Here is a 20,399-nt window from a genome sequence, read left to right as displayed (position 1 = left end):
ATGGAAATAAGAAAGTATAGTCCAAAGGATCCCTGAGAATGCAGTTATTCTAGAAATTGAAAGATTATATCTAGAAAGGGATTGTCTCTTAATTTTAAGAGAAATTACTAACCTATGAAGAGGAATTTAAGCTCAATTCATAATTGCTAAGTCATGGGAAAAGCCCAAGTGCCCATCGATCCACGAATCGATTAATAAATTGTGGTATATGTACACCATGGAATATTATGCAGCCTTAAAGAAAGATGGAGACTTTACCTCTTTCATGTTTACATGGATGGAGCTGGAACATATTCTTCTTAGTAAAGTATCTCAAGAATGGAAGAAAAAGTACCCAATGTATTCAGCCTTACTATGAAACTAATTTATGGTTTTCACATGAAAGCTATAACCCAGTTACAACCTAAGACTAGGGGGAAGGGGGAAAGGGAGGGGAGGGAGTAGGGAGGTGGGTGGAGGGAATGAGATTGGTGGGATTACACCAGCGGTGCATCTTACAAGGGTATATGTGGAACTTGGTAAATGTGGAATGTAAGTGTCTTGGCACAGTAACTGAGAGAATACCAGGAAGGCTATGTTAACCAGTGTGATGAAAGTGTGTCAAACGGTCTGTGAAGCTAGTGAATGATGCCCCATGATCATATCAACTACACAGCTATGGTTTAATAAAAAAAAAAAAAAAAAATTTAATCTCTGTTAGGGGGCATTTTTTAGCACTGTGAGTCTACTATAAATGCAGGCCATGTCATGGCTCCCATACACATGGAGGTGCGTATGATCTAGGACAATTGCTACCACAAACAGATTATCCCCAGAGCTACAGTTGTAATGGAGTCCAGCTACATGATGCTGAATTATTGAATCACTTTTGATCGTGAAATAATCTTACATTATTTGTTAAATAGATTGGTGTGGCATTTTATGACATGTTGCTGAATGTGGACCAGTGTAGTGCCCACTTGAATTACATGGATCCCATCTGTGACTTCCTGTATCATATGAAGTATATGTTTACTGGAGACAGTGTGAAAGAGCAAGTAAGTTAAATTTATATAATTATTTTTTATGATGCTTAACTTAGAAAATTTAAACACATGTAGTGAGAGGCTTTCTTTGGGTGTGTTTTTTTGTTTTGGTTAATTTTTTTAAGGGAAAACGTTTGATATCAGACCTTTTTAGGCAATAGGGGCATATCATTCTAGATATAGTATTGAAGTAAATACATGTCATAACTTCTCATACTTTTCCCCCTTGATATTTGCATCAGAGCATCTGAAAAAGACCTAGGAGGTTAATGATAGTAACGTGACATGGCAGCTGAAAAGACCGAAGAAGTGTTGTGTTGTGTTGTGTTGTGAAGGAAGGAGGTCCTACTTTGCCTACACCGATCAGGGTGCACTTATGGGGACACTGGACACATGTCAGCATTCTAGAGGACTGAGGTCAGGATTCCACACTGACCCTGGGTAGAGACTAACTTGTGAAGAGTATGTGAAAAACACGAGAAAACTCACCCTAAAGAAAAATGTCCTGGGGAAGCATTCCTGTCCTCACTATTTCAAAGTTTTCCATTTGAAATAGGTATTACATTTGCTCTTTGCTGCTTCAAAGGGCTTATGAATTCTGGGGAAGCTAACAGGAGGGACACTCAGACTCAACACAGAAGGCTCTTCCTAAGGGAGGTGTCTGAAAGTTGAAAAGACCTTGAGTCATAACTCAGAAGTCATAACTGAGTTTCCTACGTGTGGAAAGCAGAATCTGGGCTGTTTCAGAGGTAGAGGGGAAGTTAAGTCCATTTCTCCCACACCAATACTTTAAAGTTGTTTCTTTCTATAATCAAAAGGAAAGCAAGTTCTTATATGACCACATGAATCCCAGTCTACTGGCTTCCTTCCTTGCAGCTGGGGTTGGGAGGATGTTGACTCCTTTGTGCCTCAGCAAGAATATCAAAGAGAATTGACCCATTCTCTTCTTGTAAGAATTAATTGTATCTGCTGTTTTAAAACACAGAACACGTAGAGAGCCAATGAAGAATGTTGTGTTTTTAGTTTTCCTTTTCACTTTAAAATGTAGTCTCTAGGGCGGCGCCTGTGGCTCAACAGGTAGGGCGCCGGTCCCATATGCCGGAGGTGGCGGGTTCAAGCCCAGCCCCGGCCAAAAAAAAATGTAGTCTCTATATTTGGTCCTATGAAACTTTGACACAAGGGAATACAAAAAGGGAAAAATTATTAATGGACTAGTCATTCCTGGGAGATCAAAGAGCATTTGAGTAAAGCTAAGAAATCTGTGAAACTATGTGATGTGTTGTCTCCTTAAAGTCTTTTTTTCAAAAGAATAGATTTAATGTTATTTAGCTTGAATTTCAAGTACATAAATATTAAAACCAAAAAATAATTAGCTTTGTGGATAATGTTGCAGACATGAGTTATTCAGAGAACTTTAAAATATAATAAGCTTCATGCTTCTATGAAGATGGCATTTTAAAGAATGGTCAACTTGCTGGATGTGTAAAATTTCCAGTGTTACTGTACTAGCTTTTGGTAGCAAGGTAACTGGCTGGCTGGGTACATGGATGTGCTTTGTAAGTGTATTCGTGTGTGTATACACATGTGGTACATACACAGATAGACATATATAATATGTAATGTGTATATATATATATATATATATATATACATACACACACATATAAGGTGTATGCACAGACACACATATGTAATGTGTGGGTGTCTGGAAGGGAAAACACATTCTCTCTCATGCAAGAAAGAATGAATTGTGTCTGCTTTTGTTAAAAGATCGAACATGTCAAGAAACTTCTCATCAACCCTACTCCACTCCTTAGTTTATTGTCAAGGAATGTTGTACAAATCCTTCTTTAAAGGTGGGAAGTTGAAGTTCTCTGGTTAAAGAATTTTTTACTGTGTTTCCACCTCTTAGGTAGAGAAGATTATCTGTAACTTAAAACCAGCTTTAAAACTTCGTCTGCGGTTCATCACACACATTAGCAAGATGGAACCGGCTGCGGTGCCTCCCCAGGCCGTGAGCAGTGGGTCCCCAGCACCTCAGGCTAACCAGGCGCCAGTGTCTCTGCCTGTGACCCAGTGAAGCCAGAGCGCACTGTGGAGAAAATGGAAAGGCACCATGTCTGGAAGTGGACTCCAGTCTGTTACATCTGAATGTGACTGAGCTACAGTGATGTGGGGGAAGGAGCAGGGATTTTCAGATTGTTGTAGTTTGATTCAAATGGTGAATCTGTCGACACTTTATGACTCCCAAATCAAGTAAGCCACCTACTGTTCATGTTTGTAACAATTTATTAGCGCTACTGAGGAACACAAGTATCTGCTCAAATAACTTTTCTAACCATTTGCAATCTTTCTATTGGTTTTGTTTTTATTATCGATGACATGTTCAGTCATCAAATGCATTATTTTAAAGGTACCACACATGTAAACTAGTTACTACAAATCCTTTGATACATACGCCTGCTTTGGTATATCCTCAGATCGATTGGGATTTTTATTGAGTAAAAGACTCTAAATTTCAGTGCATTGTAGGATTTCACGTTCTTTTAAATATGGCTTGAGATTTTACTATGAATTTGTAACATTTCTATCAAAATTAGCTGTTTTTTGCCTTTGCTGTGAACTTGAATTTACTGTATGAAATGAGTTAGGAGCCATTTAAGAAAATGACCTATCTGAAAATTCATAAACGTAAATAAAATCATGCTTAAATGGTTGATAAATTAATTGCTTTTGTAATTTGACACTCTTCACCTAACAGATGATGTAATTCTTTAAATTTTTATAATCTTAAAATTTTTAAATATTTATATTTCTAAGTATAGTTTACATCTTGACCCTTTAAGGTTTATTAGTTTTTGAGAGACAGTGTTAATTATGGAGGGAAATGGCAGTGTGCTGTTTCTGGCCGGGACCAGGTTTGAACTTGCCACCTCTGGTATATTGGGCCAGCACCCTACTCCTGGAGCCACAGGCACTGCCCAGAAATGGCAGTGTGAAAGACTTGAACTCTAATTAATAAATTCTGTTGAGTGCATAAACTGTATGATTCTTTTATGACTTAATTTGAAAGTAGGTCTGTGTTTCTGTCTGGCAGGGTGCCAACTGAGTTTCAGTTGGGGAATGGCCTTTTTTATGGGTTCTATACTACATTTGGTGACTGAGATAGACCTAGGTGTTAAGAGTTAATGATTTTTTAAAAATGAATTAGTGAACTTAACCAACTATATTTCAAATTCAACATGTTTCCAAATACATTCTTCCTAGAGCTTTATTTTCTTCATAGGTCATATTTTTGAATCACTAAAAAATTACTGGCCTTGTAAGTCCAACTCAAGATTTGTATAATGGCATAATTAATTTTTTAAGACTAATTTTAAAATTCCCTGGAAATTTTTTGCTAGCAATGAATTATTGTTCTTGACATAGTCTCAATGTATTCTTGCTACCTTGAGGAGTGTATTCCTTTGAGATCCTAGAATAGGATAATTGTGACACTGGGCATATTACACAAACGGGTAATGAAAATATTGTCACTTTCTCAAGATGTGACATTCTAATTAATTTATTAAAAATTCAATTTTCCCCTTCTAGCTTAACAAAAATGGGAGCACAATTTTCCCTGGGTACACTTTAAATAGAATTATCAGAGACTAATAGAGGACCGAAATTTTATTTGCGTTTAAGGTACAGATGAGGGGGAAAAATGTCTTGGTGTTTATTACATTCTCAAAGTTTTTCTTTTTGAAAATTACCAATAACTTTACAGTGACTCCGTCTAATAGGACATTCTTCAATGTCCTATGCCTGTGGTATTCAATATGTAGTTACAGAGCTACATGTGGCTCTTAGGCATTTGAAATGTGGAACTAAATTTTTAATTTCATTAAGTTTTAGTTAATATAAATGACCACATGTGGCTAATGTATTGGACAATGAACTATTGAGCAAAGACCTAGCAATTAGACTCAAAGGGTAAATTTAAAATTCTGAGTTATATGTGAAAAATCAGATTATAGGGGCTCTTAAACGTATAGTGGTTAAAATACCACCACAATAAAAATCCTTTCCTAGAGCCTACTTTATGCCAGAGTCCCCTTGGATTTTTATGTAAGTTGGGAGCACAGGAGAAAGTTGTGTTTCCCTTGTTTTGATTGCAGTTTATTCTCATTTGTTTCTTTTTAATTTTTTTCTAATTTCGGATTAATACGAGAGTACCTACAATTAGAGTACATTACCTCTCATTTGTTTTTTTCTATTTTCCTTACTATATTCCAGAGCCCAGATGAGTTTTTAGAATGTAGCTTCTAACACATGTTATAATTGCAATGAGTGAAGGGTGAAATGTCTAGAAACCACAGATAATTTTAGATGAAATCCTCATCTGAATTAGCAGCTTTTATATACAAAATGGATGTTTGATTTCTCTGGCTCTTGAGTAGACTTTAGGGATTATCTTCTACCACCCAAAAGGCTACCTGACTAGGAACCATGCTTAAAATACTAATCAATATCATTTTGAGACTTAGAAAAGCAAAACACAGACATGTAACACTAAAACTTGGAGATTTCCCAAGCCTAGGATTAGTCATTGTACAGCTGAAGAAATCAGATCTTGGGAGTTTAAACAGCTTTACCAAGGCCTAACAAGGTTTGGGGATGATGATTTCACTGTGACTTTTAATTTATTTATTTCCTTTTTTTTTTTGAGGGTAGGGTGGAGAGTCTCATTCTGTTACCCAGGCTAGAGTGCGGTGCTCACTGCAACCTGAAACTTACAGGCTCAAGCAATCCTCCTGCCTCAGCCTCCCAAGTAGTCTAGACTATAGGCGCAGGCTATTACATCTGGCTAATTTTTCTAATTTTTGTAGAGACAGGCTCTTGCTTTCACTCGGGCTGGTCTTGAACTCCTGACCACAACCAATTTTCCAGCTTTAGCCTCCCAAAATGCTAGGATTATAGGCATGAACCACCTTCACTGAATTTTTGAATCTTTATAGCAGTTTTAAACAAGATGTATAAGTACATATGAACATGATGTTTATGTGTATTATATGTATTTAGAAGTAAATATGCAGACAGTATAATCTTACAAAGAGTTTATTATAAAAATCACACATCTTTTGAACAATGGACACAGCACCACGTACCTTTGCAAATGGGTTAACTCTGTCTCCTGATGCATGTACCAGGACTCTACATATGGGGGCTTATCTTAGTGTGGGCTTATTTTTAATGACAGCAAATTTGTAATTGGAAATTAATACATGCTTCTATTTCTAAGGACAAGGCCTTTGCCAAAATAGAAAAGACACTCTTTAATTTCACAATAGTTATAAATTTCAAATCGCGAATTTTGCACCAAGAGGGAATCAGAGTTAATACTAATAGGAAAAATATTTTTCTAAAAGAACAAATCTCTTGGAGGGTAGTAATAGGCTTAGTAAATTACTAGGTTGGCTAATTATGTAATTACCTATAAGATTTTCATATAATGTTTGCACATTTATTTAGGTGGGTTAAGGTAGTCAATAGGCTTATGATTACCCTCTCGGGCAACTCCAAAACAAGCCAAGGTTACTGCTACTGCTGTGTTCACTGTTGAAGTTACTTCTTCTGGCGTCTTCCCCAGAGATGGGTTCACTTCCATTATATCTAATCCTGAGAGTAACCCTACAACAACAAATAGTAATGTCATTTATAAAATAATCACCATTTTGAAATCAGTGCAGTCTGACTAGGGAGATGGTCTACTGAAAACAGGTAGTGAGCAATAAATAACACATTATTACATCATGTGGCTGATGGGTATTCTGTAAGTGTCGATTGGGGCTTGGTTTTCAAGTGAAGATGTTATAAACTTTGCTGAAGTATATACTTTATTCCCTCAGATTTTTCACCTACCTGTTTTGTAAATTTCTTCTGTGATATAGAGACCTTCTCTGTAAGACAGACCTCCCAGGACCGGTGTGCCAGTAGCTGGTGTAAAAGACGGGTCCAGTCCATCAACGTCAAAACTCAGATGAATTGGTCTTTTCTTTCTTTAAAGAAGTGGGAAGGTTTTCAGTTTAAAGTTCTTGGTTTAATATCTACTGAATAAATATAGCTCTTAGCCTGCTTTATAAAAAAGTAACAGTGATGCTACTTAAAGACTTTATAGCTTACATTCGTTGGTATCAGTAGCACATCTTTATGTTTTACACACACACACGGGCATCATACCTGCCTAGTAGATAGCTGAGTGTTTCCTCCATCACCCTGCCAATTCCCAGTTTATCCACTTCAGTCATTGAAAAGTATTTGATACCTAGAGTTTTCACAATGTAGCTATGAAAGAAGAGACATTAAGATAATATACAATTACTACAATGAAGCTGACTACGCTGCCTGTTTCCTTTTAAAGAAAAGATAAGGAGGGGGGTGGGGCCTTGGTGTGTGTCACACTTTATGGGGGCAAGAGGGACTTTACCTAACAATTGCAATCAGTGTAACCAGGCTTATTGTACCCTCAATGAATCCCCAACAATAAAAAAAAAAAAAAGAAAGAAAAGATAAGGCTGGGCGCGGTGGCTCCTGCCTGTAATCCTAGCACTTCGGGAGGCCATGGTGGCTGTATTGCCTGAGCCCATGGGTTCGAGACCAGCCTGAGCAAGAGCAAGACCCCATCTCTAAAAAATAGCCGGGTGTTATGGCAGGCGCCCGTAGTCCCAGCTACTCAGGAGGCTGAGGCAGGAGAATCACTTGAGCCCAAGAGTTTGAGGTTGCTGTGAGCTATGATGGTACAGAACTCTACCAAGGGTGACAAAATGAGACTATCTCAAAAAAAATGAAAAGATCGATGTAAAATATACATTCTCAATCTAGTTTTATTTGTATTTATTTTTAATAGCCAGTCAATTGAGATGTAATTGCCTGAATGCATGGATATGTATTTACATGTATGTAAATATTTGTGTAGGGGTTATTGCCTTGCTGTATGAAATAATTGTTCTTTTGTAGGTTTGGTCAGTAAAGCACCCTTGCACACAGAAGGACAAAAATGAAGGTAAATCACATCAAAGAATAAACTTACTGTTCCCCAGGGTCCACGTCTCTCAAGCCAATGTACACAATATCCTTGGCAGATATGCAGGGAGTCACCCAGGAGAATCCTGGCAATTCAGGGATCTGAAATTGCAGCATTTCCATTTGATTACACGCATATGTGTGTCTCTAGCAAATCCTACATTTACCTCTTACCCTGCTTTATAAAAAGTAACAATTAAGTAACAGTTAAAGACACTTGCTGGATTGCTTATATCTTCTTCTTAAACATTTAGAGAAAATCATTTAAAATAATACAAATTAAGAAGGAGTTGCCTGCTTCCCCTTTGCTGAACTGGCCTTACCAAAGGCCAGCCCTTCCCTGAACCACTGGCACTTTCCTGCTCTGGGCCCTGTTGCTGCTGGGCACCTCTTTCCCAGGACTTTTCTATGGAGAAATGAGTGTGCTGTGACTTTGGTGGCTTCCTTCTTTACCTCCCTTTCTTGACAAGGCCTAGAGCAGCCAAGAGAATCTTTTGACCAGGTCCTTGATCACTCTTCATGATATGATGATACCTGCTTTGTCCCAGAGCCAAGCTTCGTTGTTCCCATGTGCTAGCTAAACACTTTGCAAGTTTATAAACCCCATCACTTGGTCGTTAGTTTAAAAAATGTTACTTCTGAGGAGCATTTACTTTGAGCCCCTTGCGTCATCATATAAACCAACCTACTACAACCGTATCAACAAAAAATATTTCATTGAAAATTTATATCTTTTAGTAAAGAAATTTTTAAGGAGCAAAGAGATACTTCTTTCTTTTGTGGCTTAGATAGGTGCTTCTCCCAGTAAAGATTTTAAATAATAAGCCATTTTAAACACATTTTAAAAGTCTATTTTTAAAAATGCTCTGTAATGTAAAGACACATTTTATAAGAATGTAAGATTTGGCATATGATCTTGTGCAAGTTGGTTAACTGCTCAGCCCCTGCTGACTTGTTTATAAAAGATTACCCCCTGCCCTGCCCACTAAAAACAGTAGTTTAAAAATCAAAAGGAAAGATAGACATGAATTCAGTTGGCAGTCTATCAAGATATATTCGCTTTTATCAATATTCGCTGTGCCATCATATTCTTGACATCAAGAATATGATGGCACAGAGGTTATTACTTCCAGAACTTCTGGCTCCTGAAATTCTAGTAAAGAGGATTCTTTCATGATAGAACACCAGCCAGCCTTTTACCTTTCCTTTTAGTTCCTTCAGGAGGAAAGACACAGGCTGTCCATGCAAGTTCCCACTTGTGGTCGTCAGCGGAGTGTTGATGTCAGTGTGAGCGTCGACCCAAATGACCCCGAGATCTGGGTGGACCCTGGCATGGCCGGAGATGCTTCCGATCGCCAGACTTTGGAGAAAAACATTTTATGTAAACATTAGGTTTGCAATGTGATTACATACATCCTACTAACTCAATGCTCCCACTTGGTTTTTCTTCATGTTAATATGGCTGATATTTCTGGTAGGTTTAAATTAGAGATGACAAACACTTATAACAAAAAATAGCTCACACTTAATATTTACAAACAAGTTGTATTTATATCCACAGCATTACTAAAAATATGATGTATTTTCAAAAGACATCTTATAATAAAATGACAAATTGTAGTTCATCTAAAAAATTAACTAGTGTAAAAAACCCAGCCACACCAGAAATTCCTTAGCACAAAACACTGTTTAATTCTCACAGTTAAATATGGAGCATTTTCTGCACACTTATCTCTCTTGATAAATTCTTAGTTCTCCCAAGTGAATTATGACAGCATCCTTCCATTTTTGTAGGAATCCAGCCCTTTTATAATTGAGGAGCATCACTCAGAAGTTCTACGTCCCCTTCAACCAGCATATCCATGTGGGTATCACTGTTCAACGCTCAGACCCTCTGCTCTACTTCCTACCCTCCTGCCAGGCAGGTACGATCCCAGGAACCTACAAATTCATCCCAAGTACTCTGAGCTCCAGCCATTTTGCCTAAATGGAAGAACTAAGTAACGTGTTGCACAAAGATAAAAGATTAGGATTCACTATACACTACTCCCACTTGGGGACGTTCACGTATTTTCAGAGAATTATGAACTTCCAGACTCTCAAAATGGAAACAGCCCTGCCTGACTTTCAGGTGTTGGTTATTCAGCTTGATGTTTGTTTTTCCTTCAGGTTCTTATCATTTCGCCATTTGCCGCTCTTAAAATTTCTGCTTACAAAATTTCCACTTATACAAGAAAGTGCACCCTAGTTTCTTGATGGCAGTTTTGTTACGGAAGCTCCAGTGACAGTTGGCTTAGGAGGAGGGGACCCAGGGGGCCTGAAGTGATGGGCTCTGACATCCACAGCCACACAAGTGTATCAACATTTTAATCCCATCAGGCCTCTTCTGGTAACACTAGCCTGGGAGTCAATGGTCTTTGTCATATTTCTGGTAATGCTGAAAATTTCAGTATAACCTGAGTAGCTGACAATATGGGCATGTATAATGATATAATCCCTCGATGAAAAATCATGCAGCAGTAAAGAAAACAAATGATGTTCCCAATACTCGTGTGTGTACCAGGAAGTAACTTTGGGAAACTCAGACTGTAGATGAAGAGGAAAACACAGGACATCACACACGCGCGCACAGTAGGTAGACAAAGTCATCACCTATGAGGAAAAGACGCCATGAAGGAAATGTACCGGCTTGTCAATTCTGGTTGAAATGGTTGTTAGCGAAGCAAAATTACACAGGTTTTTTCCTGTGTGTGTGCATGCACCATCCACAATTTAATGATCCAATTATTACTTTGATAATGGAAAACTCATGCTTCCCAATTATTGACCTAAATGAATCATATGTATTATCAATAATTAAGTAAAATAAGCTATGACTCTCCTGAGTGCTCATTTATTTACAAATGTAAGCCAATGTTCAATATTTTGATGAAATTCATTGATGTTTCATGTATTTTCTGCTTCACTAGATAAAAATAAAGATGTTGTAAGACTTTAAGTAGAGTTAAGTCTATGTGTCTGTAATTAAGTAGTAGCCCATAAAGTGTTTTTTAGAAGGCAGAAAATTTGGGATAAAGTATTGGTCAGCGCTCTGCCATCTATCGTTTCTCTCTCCTCATGGTCTGGGTTCTATTTCCTCATGCCCCTTGTGCCAGACTCCCACAGACAGCCACGCGACAGGACCTGTGGTCTCCGCCCAGCACCAGGCTGACCCTTCCATTCTGCTTGACTTCTGCCACCTTGCTGGCCAGCTGCTCAGTTGCTTTTCCCACAGACCGTGGATTCTTCACAATTTGAAAGGGACTGTCATTCGGGATGTCATCGAAGACCAGGTCCCCATAATCTTTCACATCGCATTCTAAAATTAAAGTTAAAAGTTTTAAGTTACTAAGTTAAAAGATAGATTGCAAATCAGTCTGCATAGAATGTTTCCAAATGAACAAAATAAACATACACATTCAGAACTATAAGCAAAGAAAATATCTAAAATGATGTAAACATCAAAAAGTAGAAACCGTGTTGCTTTTGCCTCACCAGTATCATGCACTGGCACCTACTGTATACCAGCTTAGTGAATGCTTCTCAAATCAATCCAGTTAGACCAGACACTAAAATAAAACAGTGATCACCGTCTCGTTGGGCTTAGTGGGGAAATCCCTGCAGTTGTCTCTATCTCTCTGCTTATGTCTTTCTCGAATAAGCATGTTTTGTTAATAAAGAAATAGTTTATATATATATCATATATATATTCTGAAAATTTAGAACACACTGATGTATTTTTTCTGAAGAATATGTATATATACACACACGGCTTTGTATTGACAGCCCTTGGTTTTAATCTAAACCGTCACCAGCTGAAGCAATTCAGCTTCCCATCTGTCCATTGTTCCCGCCTCATAGTGGTGCTGTCAGAATTAAATGGGAATATGTGTCCCAGTCTGTTCCTTTATATTGTTGAGTGTGTCTCATCATGAGGATGTGCCTCTTTGTTTAACCGTTCAGCAGTCGATACGCATTTTGTTGTTTCCACTTTTTTTTTAGAGCCTCAAGCTGTCACCCTGGGTAGAGTGCTGTGGCATCACAGCTCACAACAACCTCCAACTCCTGGGCTCAAGCGATTCTCCTGCCTCTGCCTCCCAAGTAGTTGGGACTACAGGCACCTGCCACAACGCCAGGCTAATTTTTTGGCTGCAGCCATTGTTGTTTGACTGGCCCAGGCTGGATTCGAACCTGCCAGCTCAGGTGTATGTGGCTGGCGCCTTAGCCACTTGAGCCATAGGCGCCGATCCTGTTTCCACGTTTTATCATAAACATTGCTGCCACAAGCACACAAAAACTAGTCTTTGTGTGGATATATCCTTTCCCTTCTCACAGGTAAATACCTAGGTGTAATCCTGCCAGGTCAAAAGGGAAATGTATGTTTACTTTAGAAACTGATAAACTGTTTCCCAAAGAAGTGGTACCATTTACATTCCCGCCAGAAATTATGAGCATCCCAGTTGTTCCCCCATCCTGGCCAAAATTTTATCATTTAACATTTCATTTGTAAAGACAGCATATAATGAAGCCTATGCTTTCATTGATATAACATGTACATATGAATTTGTATGTGCATGCCTATATACAGGGTGTCCACAAAGTTCAAGTGCAACTTAAAATTTAAAGTTATTTTAAATTGCAAATGAACTTTATGGACACCCTGTATACAGATGTGCACACACATTCTATTCAAATACTAGGAGCTGTTATCATTACATTTCATTTTATTTTCCTTCACAAAGAGGGTCCTCTTGCTAGTAGTCTACTTCCTGCAGCCCCTCGCCTCCCGTTTTCAGTCCCCCACTGCTCCCGCATCCACCCGGCCCAGCGCTCACACGCGCGAGCCGTCCTACTCCTCAGGCTGCTGGAAAGACGAAGCGGCCGGGTGAGGATGCTCATCCCGCGCTCCCTGCCCCTCTCCTCCTGCCCCGCTGCTTCTCCAGCCCGCGTCTCTACGGTCCTGGCCTGTCACTCCCGACACCCTCCAGTTTCACAGGCGCCTGGGGAGGAACCAGGCTTAAAAATTACCTTGTTCTTTAAGTTTCTCAAGCAGACCAGCCTTCCGCAACGCTGCAGGGCCTTCTTCCACCCCACCTCGTGGCTGAACAATTACAAAATAAAGAACTTCAGACATGGATCACGGCCGTCCTCACAACAGGATCCCTTTTCATGATGTAGTCATTTGAATGGTAACTGTCATTTTTTTTTGAGCTCCTACAGAGCTAGGAATTTATATTTTCACTTTTAATCCTCACAGCAAAGTAATTAAATTACTCCTATGCCAAATAGGAAGAACTAGAATCCCAAAGGTTGTATGACTTTCTTATGGCACACAGTTGGTAAGTGTCAGGGCCTATGTTCTTATTCTTTGAATTCAAAACCCGCATCCCCTCTTCCCATCATGCCATGTTATCACAACAGTGAACACATGTTTTGTGCCAAAGCACCCTCATAGATAAATGAGAAAGAGAAGGTTCTGGCTTTGAGTCACTCGTAAGCTAACAGGCGATTTGGGCATCTAACCCCAATTACAGCACACAGATAGTTGCTTCCATGCAGATATAAGGTGTCACAGTAACAAAAACAAGATGTTCCTAATTCTGTTGAGGACAGGGCATGTCAGTGAAGGCTGTGTCAGCAGAAGACATTTAACCCGAGTCTTCCAGCATGAGCAGGTAGTCAGGAAAACGGGATGGAGAAACTTTGCAGATCAGGGGAAGAGCTTGGGCAACAGCCTCAGAAGAGAAAGAGCACGGCATGAAAGACAGCCGAGGGCCGCGCAGAAGGCCCCTGCTCTCGGGGAGAAAGGAGGCCGCAGAGAAAATCAGGACATGACAGCCGGAACCACAAAGACCAGCCCAGGGGGTTCAAGTTTTGACCTGCTGAAACAGTTGATGAGACATTCTACCCTCGCTGTTTTGACATTAGTGAAACCGACACTCTTCCTTTTAGGGGTGGGTGACAAGAGAACTGAGGTCAGTTCCTTTATGTAGCTTTCTGATTCTAATTTCCAACAGGGCTTTTTGAGATAAAAAGTTGTCTCTATCTGTGAGATAAGAAAGAATATGGGCTAAAAGTTGAAATACATTCTTTTTTTTTTTTTTTTGAGACTAAGTCTTACTATGTTGCCCTCATCTCACAGCAACCTCAACTCTTGGGCTTAAGTGATTCTCTTGCTTCAGCCTCCCGAGTAACTGGGACAGCAGGCACCCGCCACAACGCCGCTGTGTTTTTTGGTTGTTGCTGTTGTTGTCATTGTTGTTTAGCAGGCCCGGGCTGGGTTCAAACCCACCAGCCCCAGTGTATGCTGCTGGGCTCCCTATTCACTGAGCTACGAGCACCAAACCTAAAATACATTCTTCTTAGTAAAGTATCGCAAGAAGGAAAAAATAAATATCCAATGTACTCCATACTAACTTGAAATCAATATATAAATAATTACATGCTCATAAGAACAGTAAAACACTAATACAGTCCATTTCGGGGATAGAAGGAAGTGGGAGGGGGGAGGGGGAGGACGTTTGGCAGAAGGAGGGAGGGCAGGAGGCGGGATCTCACCCAATGTGCACACTGTGAGGGTGTATATCACGCCCCCTGGGTGAGGGGCTCTTCTACAAATAGAACTTTACCCTGGAAGTGAGAACAATGTAACCTAAAAATTGTACCCTCATAGTAATTTGATTTAATTAAAAAATAGAAAAAGAAAAGGCTGACTGGATAGGGTGACCGGCAAGAGAACGGAAGTCAGTTCCTGTTCCTCAAGAGGATCATCAGGGCAGGGCAGGGAACTGGCTTTGCAAGAGGCGCGCTGCTGAGAATCACGTAGGCAGCACTCTGTGACCATGAGAAAATTACTAACCCTCTCTGAGCCTTCTCACTTCTCAACAGTGAGAAAAAAAAAGAATATGTGCTAAAAGACCGTGTGTCTGTCTCTAGGATTGGGGCTGTGACACCAAACTAAGCAAATATTTCCTCCCTGTTCAAATGACAGAGGACGTGCCCTGGGTGCCAGGTAAATCCCTGATCCCTGTCCCTGGCAGCAAGGGACTCCACATGCTCGGCCGGCGCGTTCTGCTTCTCCACGCCCTTTCACTTGGCACAATTCCTTCTCCCCAGTCAAGGAGACGTAATTTCTCCTTCTTTAAAGCCCAACCAGGTGCTGCTGGGTTCCACTTCACCTTCACTTTTGTAACTGTTTTGTTTCTTTCCGACCGTTATAGTCCAACTCTCTTTACATAGCTGGCACCGTATTTTGTCGTGTAGAGCTGACATCTAGGAATGCTCAAAAACTCTCAGTGAAAACTCCCTGGCTGTTTCCCCTCTCCTTTAGAGGACAAATCTTTTTTTTTTTTTTTTTTTTTTGTTTTGTTTTGTTTTTCTGCCTCAAGTTTATTTGTACAAATAGCACAGGAGGACCCCAGCCCCATACAGACAGCAGCCTAGAGGTCACACCAGTCCTTTTGTCCTCATGGCAGACAGGTGCCTCTACTCTGGAGCCTTCGTGGGGGCCTGGGCACCTTTGGGAGCCTGAGCTGGAACTGAAGCTGGAGCTGCAGATGAAGCAGCAGATTGGGCCTTTGTCTGATCCTTGGCCTTAGCCTTTGGCCGGCAGAGCCTGCGACCCTTGGCAATGCGTGCACGAGCACGCTTCCCAAGCTTGGGAAATCTTAACAGCCCTCCTAGTTCACATTGTATTTGCTGTGACACCCAGAGTGGTATTTTCTAGCATTTTTGTCTGTTTGTTTGATTCAGACTTCTCATGAAGTCTCATTCAGGTTTCTCATGCCTGGTCTCTGCTCATTGTTTTATCTGCCTACTTGGGAAATTGCTTTGTCAGCCCCACTGAGTCTCTAAGCTGAGCCCAGTTCCTAACCAGCTTTCAAGTGCAAGATCCGCTCTGGAGTGGAGCCTCTGAAGAGGAATCATCAGGGCAGGTCAGGGAACTGGCTTTGCAATGAGGTGTCCTGCTGAGAATCACGTAGGCAGCACTCTGTGACCATGAGAAAATTACTGAACCTCTCTGAGCCTCAGTTAACTCAACTCTGAAATAAAAGTAATACCCACCCCAGTGTTGGCTCACGGTCTTGCAATGAGGCGAGGCCAGAAATGGAGCCCTTTCTCACACTCAGCCCTTTAGTCATCTGCCCTCTAATCCTCTCCTTTTGCCTGCCTGACAGACTTTTGCTTCCTTCAGGTGGGAACCAGTGCTCACTGTAGTATATTGGCCATTTTATCCCTTCTGCTTTGTGGATGAGTGTAGAGAAATCTCTCTCTCAGTCCTTACAAGACAATACGCATCAGTCTCATGACCATGTTTTAATGGGAGAAGGGCTGGGTGAGGAATGGCGATTACTCCCTTGTTGTCAGATTTTAAAATTCTGCCTTTATTATAACCTGTTCCAACCAAGGGTGAGAACATTGTGGATTTTTTTTTTTTTTTTTTATTGTTGGGGATTCATTGAGGGTACAATAAGCCAGTTAAACATTGTGGATTTTAAAAGAAACACTCCGTGCCAGCAGGATGTCCTTGTATTCTGGGAGAGACACTTGCAGGATTCCAGGGGCAGAGGAGCAGCATTTACTGGCAGTCCAAGTGCAGTTTGGGCCCCTCACCTCTGGCCTCTCTCAATTGGTTTTGCAATAAAAAGCCAGAGTCACAGCAAGAGTTCAAAATTAATAGGGGGTACAATGTTGCCCAGATCCTGGGAAAGCTGGAGAAAGACCCTAATTTTTTTTTTTTAATAAACCTTAAGAAAATCAGCTCAAAAAACATGTGTTATTTGGTTTTGTCCCTTTTTTTCCCCTCTTTAACACAGACCCAGGCTGAAGTCTCAGGTCTTCTGTCGTCTCATCCATTTACCAGAGTAAGTGTGTGTAAAAAAGGAGCGTATATCTAATTGTCGCTAGCAGGGGCTGATCCACAGCTGGTGACGCTAAGGCAATCTAGAAGCTTCAAAAATCCATTAGCCCTTTTAGGGTTGCCAACTTGCAGAAGGATTTTCTTTCTTTCTTTTTTTCCCAAGGAAAGGTACATAAAGGATTCTACCTGGCCCATGAACTAACAGTTTTATTAAACAGGATCATTAATGCCATAGGGTAATATGAACTGTTCACAAAGTTGCATAAAGTAATAATATTTAGGTTATCTAAATTATCAGAAGTCTAAAGCTTACCACCTATCTGTTAAATTTTTCTAGACATTGATTGCACAACTGAACAAATGTGTTTTAAGACTGTCTCTCGCTCTACAAACACAAAGTAACATCAAAAGCAACAAGAGCAACGGAGCCTGAATGAGTGTTCGGGCGCAGAGGCAGCCCTTTTCAATTCAGAGAAAACTTTTTCTCTTAAAAAAATACAAGGCACCATTCAGTAGGTTCCAATGTGGTTGCCTTTGGCTGAGTTCAGAAGCCACAGGAGTGAGTGGTTGGTGTCTATAATTATACTGTGTGAAAAAATGGTGAGAGAACTTTAAAATACAGATTTCCAGACCACATTGTGTTCAGGAAACTTAACTATCCAGACATTAACAACTTACAAGTTTTAAAGTACAAAAATGTAAAATAAAAGCCAAGCATTTTACTCACCTGTCCCTTAGAGAAGGGAGCGCCAATAATCCCTACGGTTTTGGACTTGGAGCTCATGCTCTGACACTTCTCTTCACTGCACCTGAGCTCTCCAGTCAGTCGCCACCCTCTGCAACCCTCAACGACAGAGGGCACATCTTTGTTTTTCCACTTATAATTGGGTTGAATCTGTTTACTTTTATTCTAATGGGGGTGGCTGGTCCCACCTACTAAGCCAAAGAATGACAGAGTCAACAAAAAGTCTTGCCAGTTCTTCATACGTGGAATGGCCATGATTCCTCTGAGTCTAGGTCTCTAATTAAGTATTATTCACGTTCTTAGTTCACACCCTTTTTAAAAAGCCAGCCGTATAACATTCATCTTTCAACAATTGACAATTACATGTGGTTTCACAACCACAGTGACAAGTACTTAATGTGTACTAAACAGCTGTGCAACCTCAGGGCAGGGTACTTACCTTCGCTGGGCCCTTGAGACCTCCTTGTAAACAAGTACTTGGTGTGTACTAAATAGCTGTGCAACCTCAGGGCAGGGCACTTACCTTCTCTGGGCCCTTGAGACCTCCTTGTACAATGAGGACTGGGAATGGCAAGATGGCCTCCCACACCTGCCAGCACCCGTAGCCAGAGTTAAGATTTCACGCACAAGGATAGATGGTTAATCTAAGAGATGCATTTCATACACCACCAAGATACACTTTCAGTGAAAGCATATCACTTCCTTTTTTATTATGACTTAAAGAGAAAAATTAGCCGATTCATAAGCCAGAGGTGTTAGCATTTTTAAAATATGATGTGCAGGAAAATAATTGTTACGATCCTAATATCATAATCAAAGTATAGAAGTTTAAAAAAAATACCTAACATTGTTTTTTTATGTCATGTGCCAGGTGTTATTTTATATTACCTTATTTAATTATTATGCTAATTTTATGTCCAGTCTCATTTTTAGTGCCATTATACTGATGAAGAAACTATAGCTCAGAGAGATCTCCAAAGGTGAGACACAGGTTGTAGAGGAAGTACCAAGGTTTAACCCTAGGTGTTCTGGATCCACCTAATTCACTGGGCTTACAGGCTAAATTCTAGGAGATTCAGCTGCTAACCACCTTGTGTCCCTGGAATGTTGTTTATCGTGGTGCCATGGTACACAAGTGTGAATTTAGAAAAAAAAGTACCATAAAGAGCCTTTCAACTTTGAAATTATATGATGATAATTTAAAAGAAAATTTTACTTAGTAGAAACTAATTTCTTTTTCCTATTGGTGGAGGAGAACATTGTGCAGTTTAAGTTCCAGAGTGGAAAATTTTGTCTGCTCTATCCCCAGGGCCTAGAATAGTGCTGATATATGATAAGTATTCAGTAAATAGTGAATGAATGTGAAAACCAAAGTCTTATGGGTTCATGTCGATAGAAACATTTTCCAAATAGGCTTTTGTATTTTACTTGTATATTCTAAATATTGACTTGTGGTACACCTAATGTAGCCTAGATATTAATTTCTTACGGTATTGATTTTACAAGTAACTTTTCCCAATCTGTCAGAAATCTGGTATCTGTATATTGTTGTCACTCAAAATCCTTAATTTATAAATAAACACTTGTATAATTTTCTTCTAACACTGCATGCTCTGCAAGTTTTATTTGTAAGTCGTGCCCTCACCCCCAAATCACAAGTGTGTACTTGTATATTTTCTTCTATATGTTTTAAAGTTTATCCTTTTTCACACTTTGTTCTTTAATCCAGTTGTAGCCACCTCTGTATGTTGCATACATTTTCCAGCTGTTTTTCCTTTTATCATCTGTTAGTGTCCTCAACAACATTCACTGAACAGTCTATCCACTTCGATGTTGATTTGAGTGGTATCTATCATGAAAGTCTTTCTTCTGTTCCATCGACTTATTTGCCTATGGCTTTGCCAGGTCCATAATGTCCTGTTATTGTGGCTTTATAATCATTGTTTCATTGAGAAGTACATTTTTCTCTTCTTTTTCAAAATCAGTTTATCAGATCTGGACCTCTATTCTATACATTTAGAATAAGTTAATTCATTTAAAAATCCTGCTATAATTTTTACTATATTTATAGATCAAGCCATAGAGATTTCTAAAGTTTCTGTTTTCATTGCCACATTTTTTCCTTTGAAGAATTCTAATATCCTGTAAGTTCTTCCTGTACTCTGGTGAGATTGTCTTGTTGTCATTTGACCCACTGGTCACAACACTTTGATTCAAGTAAAACATACTATCTCTTGGCTGCCATGGTTTTCTTGGGTCTCCGTACTTTGGGCTGAATATCCCAAATACCTCACCAGTTTCTTGTATTACATGATTAATACTCTCCTCCAGGTCACTCCCTCCCAAACATCTAACTTGCCTAGGACCTTCCTAAATGGGCCACCCAGAACAAAGAGCACATATCCAAGTGTAGGCTGAATCATCTGACCCAACAAACACAAATTTGGTAATGATTGACTTTTCCAGGTCACTGATAAAAATGCTGAACAGGGCAGTAGTTTTGTAAGTGCACAAGAACTCCTATTAGCATAGCTCCCATAATTGATCATCCGTCTGTAGGTATGGCCGTTCACTAATTTCCACCTCAACCCCTCCATCTTGTTAATATGAACACAATAAGAGGATTTGTCAGGCGTCTTAAGATACTGTCACCACACTTTACCGG

General features: G+C 39.8%; 2 protein-coding genes across 4 annotated transcripts in view; one reads left to right on the top strand and one right to left on the bottom strand.

Annotated features, from left to right (window-relative positions):
• The window catches only part of MED23 (mediator complex subunit 23), a 52,689-nt gene extending 46,714 nt beyond the window's left edge, over positions 1-5,975 (top strand). For all 3 annotated transcript variants that reach the window (XM_053591047.1, XM_053591048.1, XM_053591049.1), the window contains 2 exons: positions 906-1,037; positions 2,938-5,975. In XM_053591047.1, coding sequence (XP_053447022.1) covers positions 906-1,037; positions 2,938-3,105 — 300 coding nt within the window. In that variant the 3' untranslated portion in view covers positions 3,106-5,975. The remainder of the gene's footprint in view (positions 1-905; positions 1,038-2,937) is intronic.
• A 139-nt stretch (positions 5,976-6,114) lies between these two features.
• LOC128585770 (arginase-1) lies at positions 6,115-17,922 on the bottom strand. Its single transcript, XM_053591051.1, has 8 exons — positions 17,717-17,922; positions 13,158-13,230; positions 11,274-11,448; positions 9,291-9,450; positions 8,098-8,192; positions 7,248-7,352; positions 6,930-7,066; positions 6,115-6,698 (listed from the first exon to the last, which is right to left on the bottom strand). The coding sequence occupies exons 1-8, from the start codon at positions 17,771-17,773 to the stop codon at positions 6,532-6,534; spliced, it is 969 nt and encodes a 322-aa protein (XP_053447026.1). The 5' UTR covers positions 17,774-17,922; the 3' UTR covers positions 6,115-6,531.
• Positions 17,923-20,399: the final 2,477 nt, after the last annotated feature.

The sequence above is a fragment of the Nycticebus coucang genome, chromosome 5 (assembly GCF_027406575.1).
Source record: "Nycticebus coucang isolate mNycCou1 chromosome 5, mNycCou1.pri, whole genome shotgun sequence".
NCBI classification, from domain to species: domain Eukaryota; kingdom Metazoa; phylum Chordata; class Mammalia; order Primates; family Lorisidae; genus Nycticebus; species Nycticebus coucang.
Note: the sequence above shows the minus strand (reverse complement) of the source record. Positions and strands in the feature narration are given on the sequence as shown.

Excerpts from the sequence above, each read along its gene's own strand:
- LOC128585770 (XM_053591051.1), bottom strand. The coding sequence starts at position 17,773 with ATGAGCTCCAAGTCCAAAACCGTAGGGATTATTGGCGCTCCCTTCTCT. Across the intron at positions 11,449-13,157 it reads TGAGAAACTTAAAGAACAAG|AATGCGATGTGAAAGATTAT; the intron begins GTAATTTTTAAG and ends CTTTAATTTTAG. Across the intron at positions 8,193-9,290 it reads TGAAGGAACTAAAAGGAAAG|ATCCCTGAATTGCCAGGATT; the intron begins GTAAAAGGCTGG and ends CTGCAATTTCAG.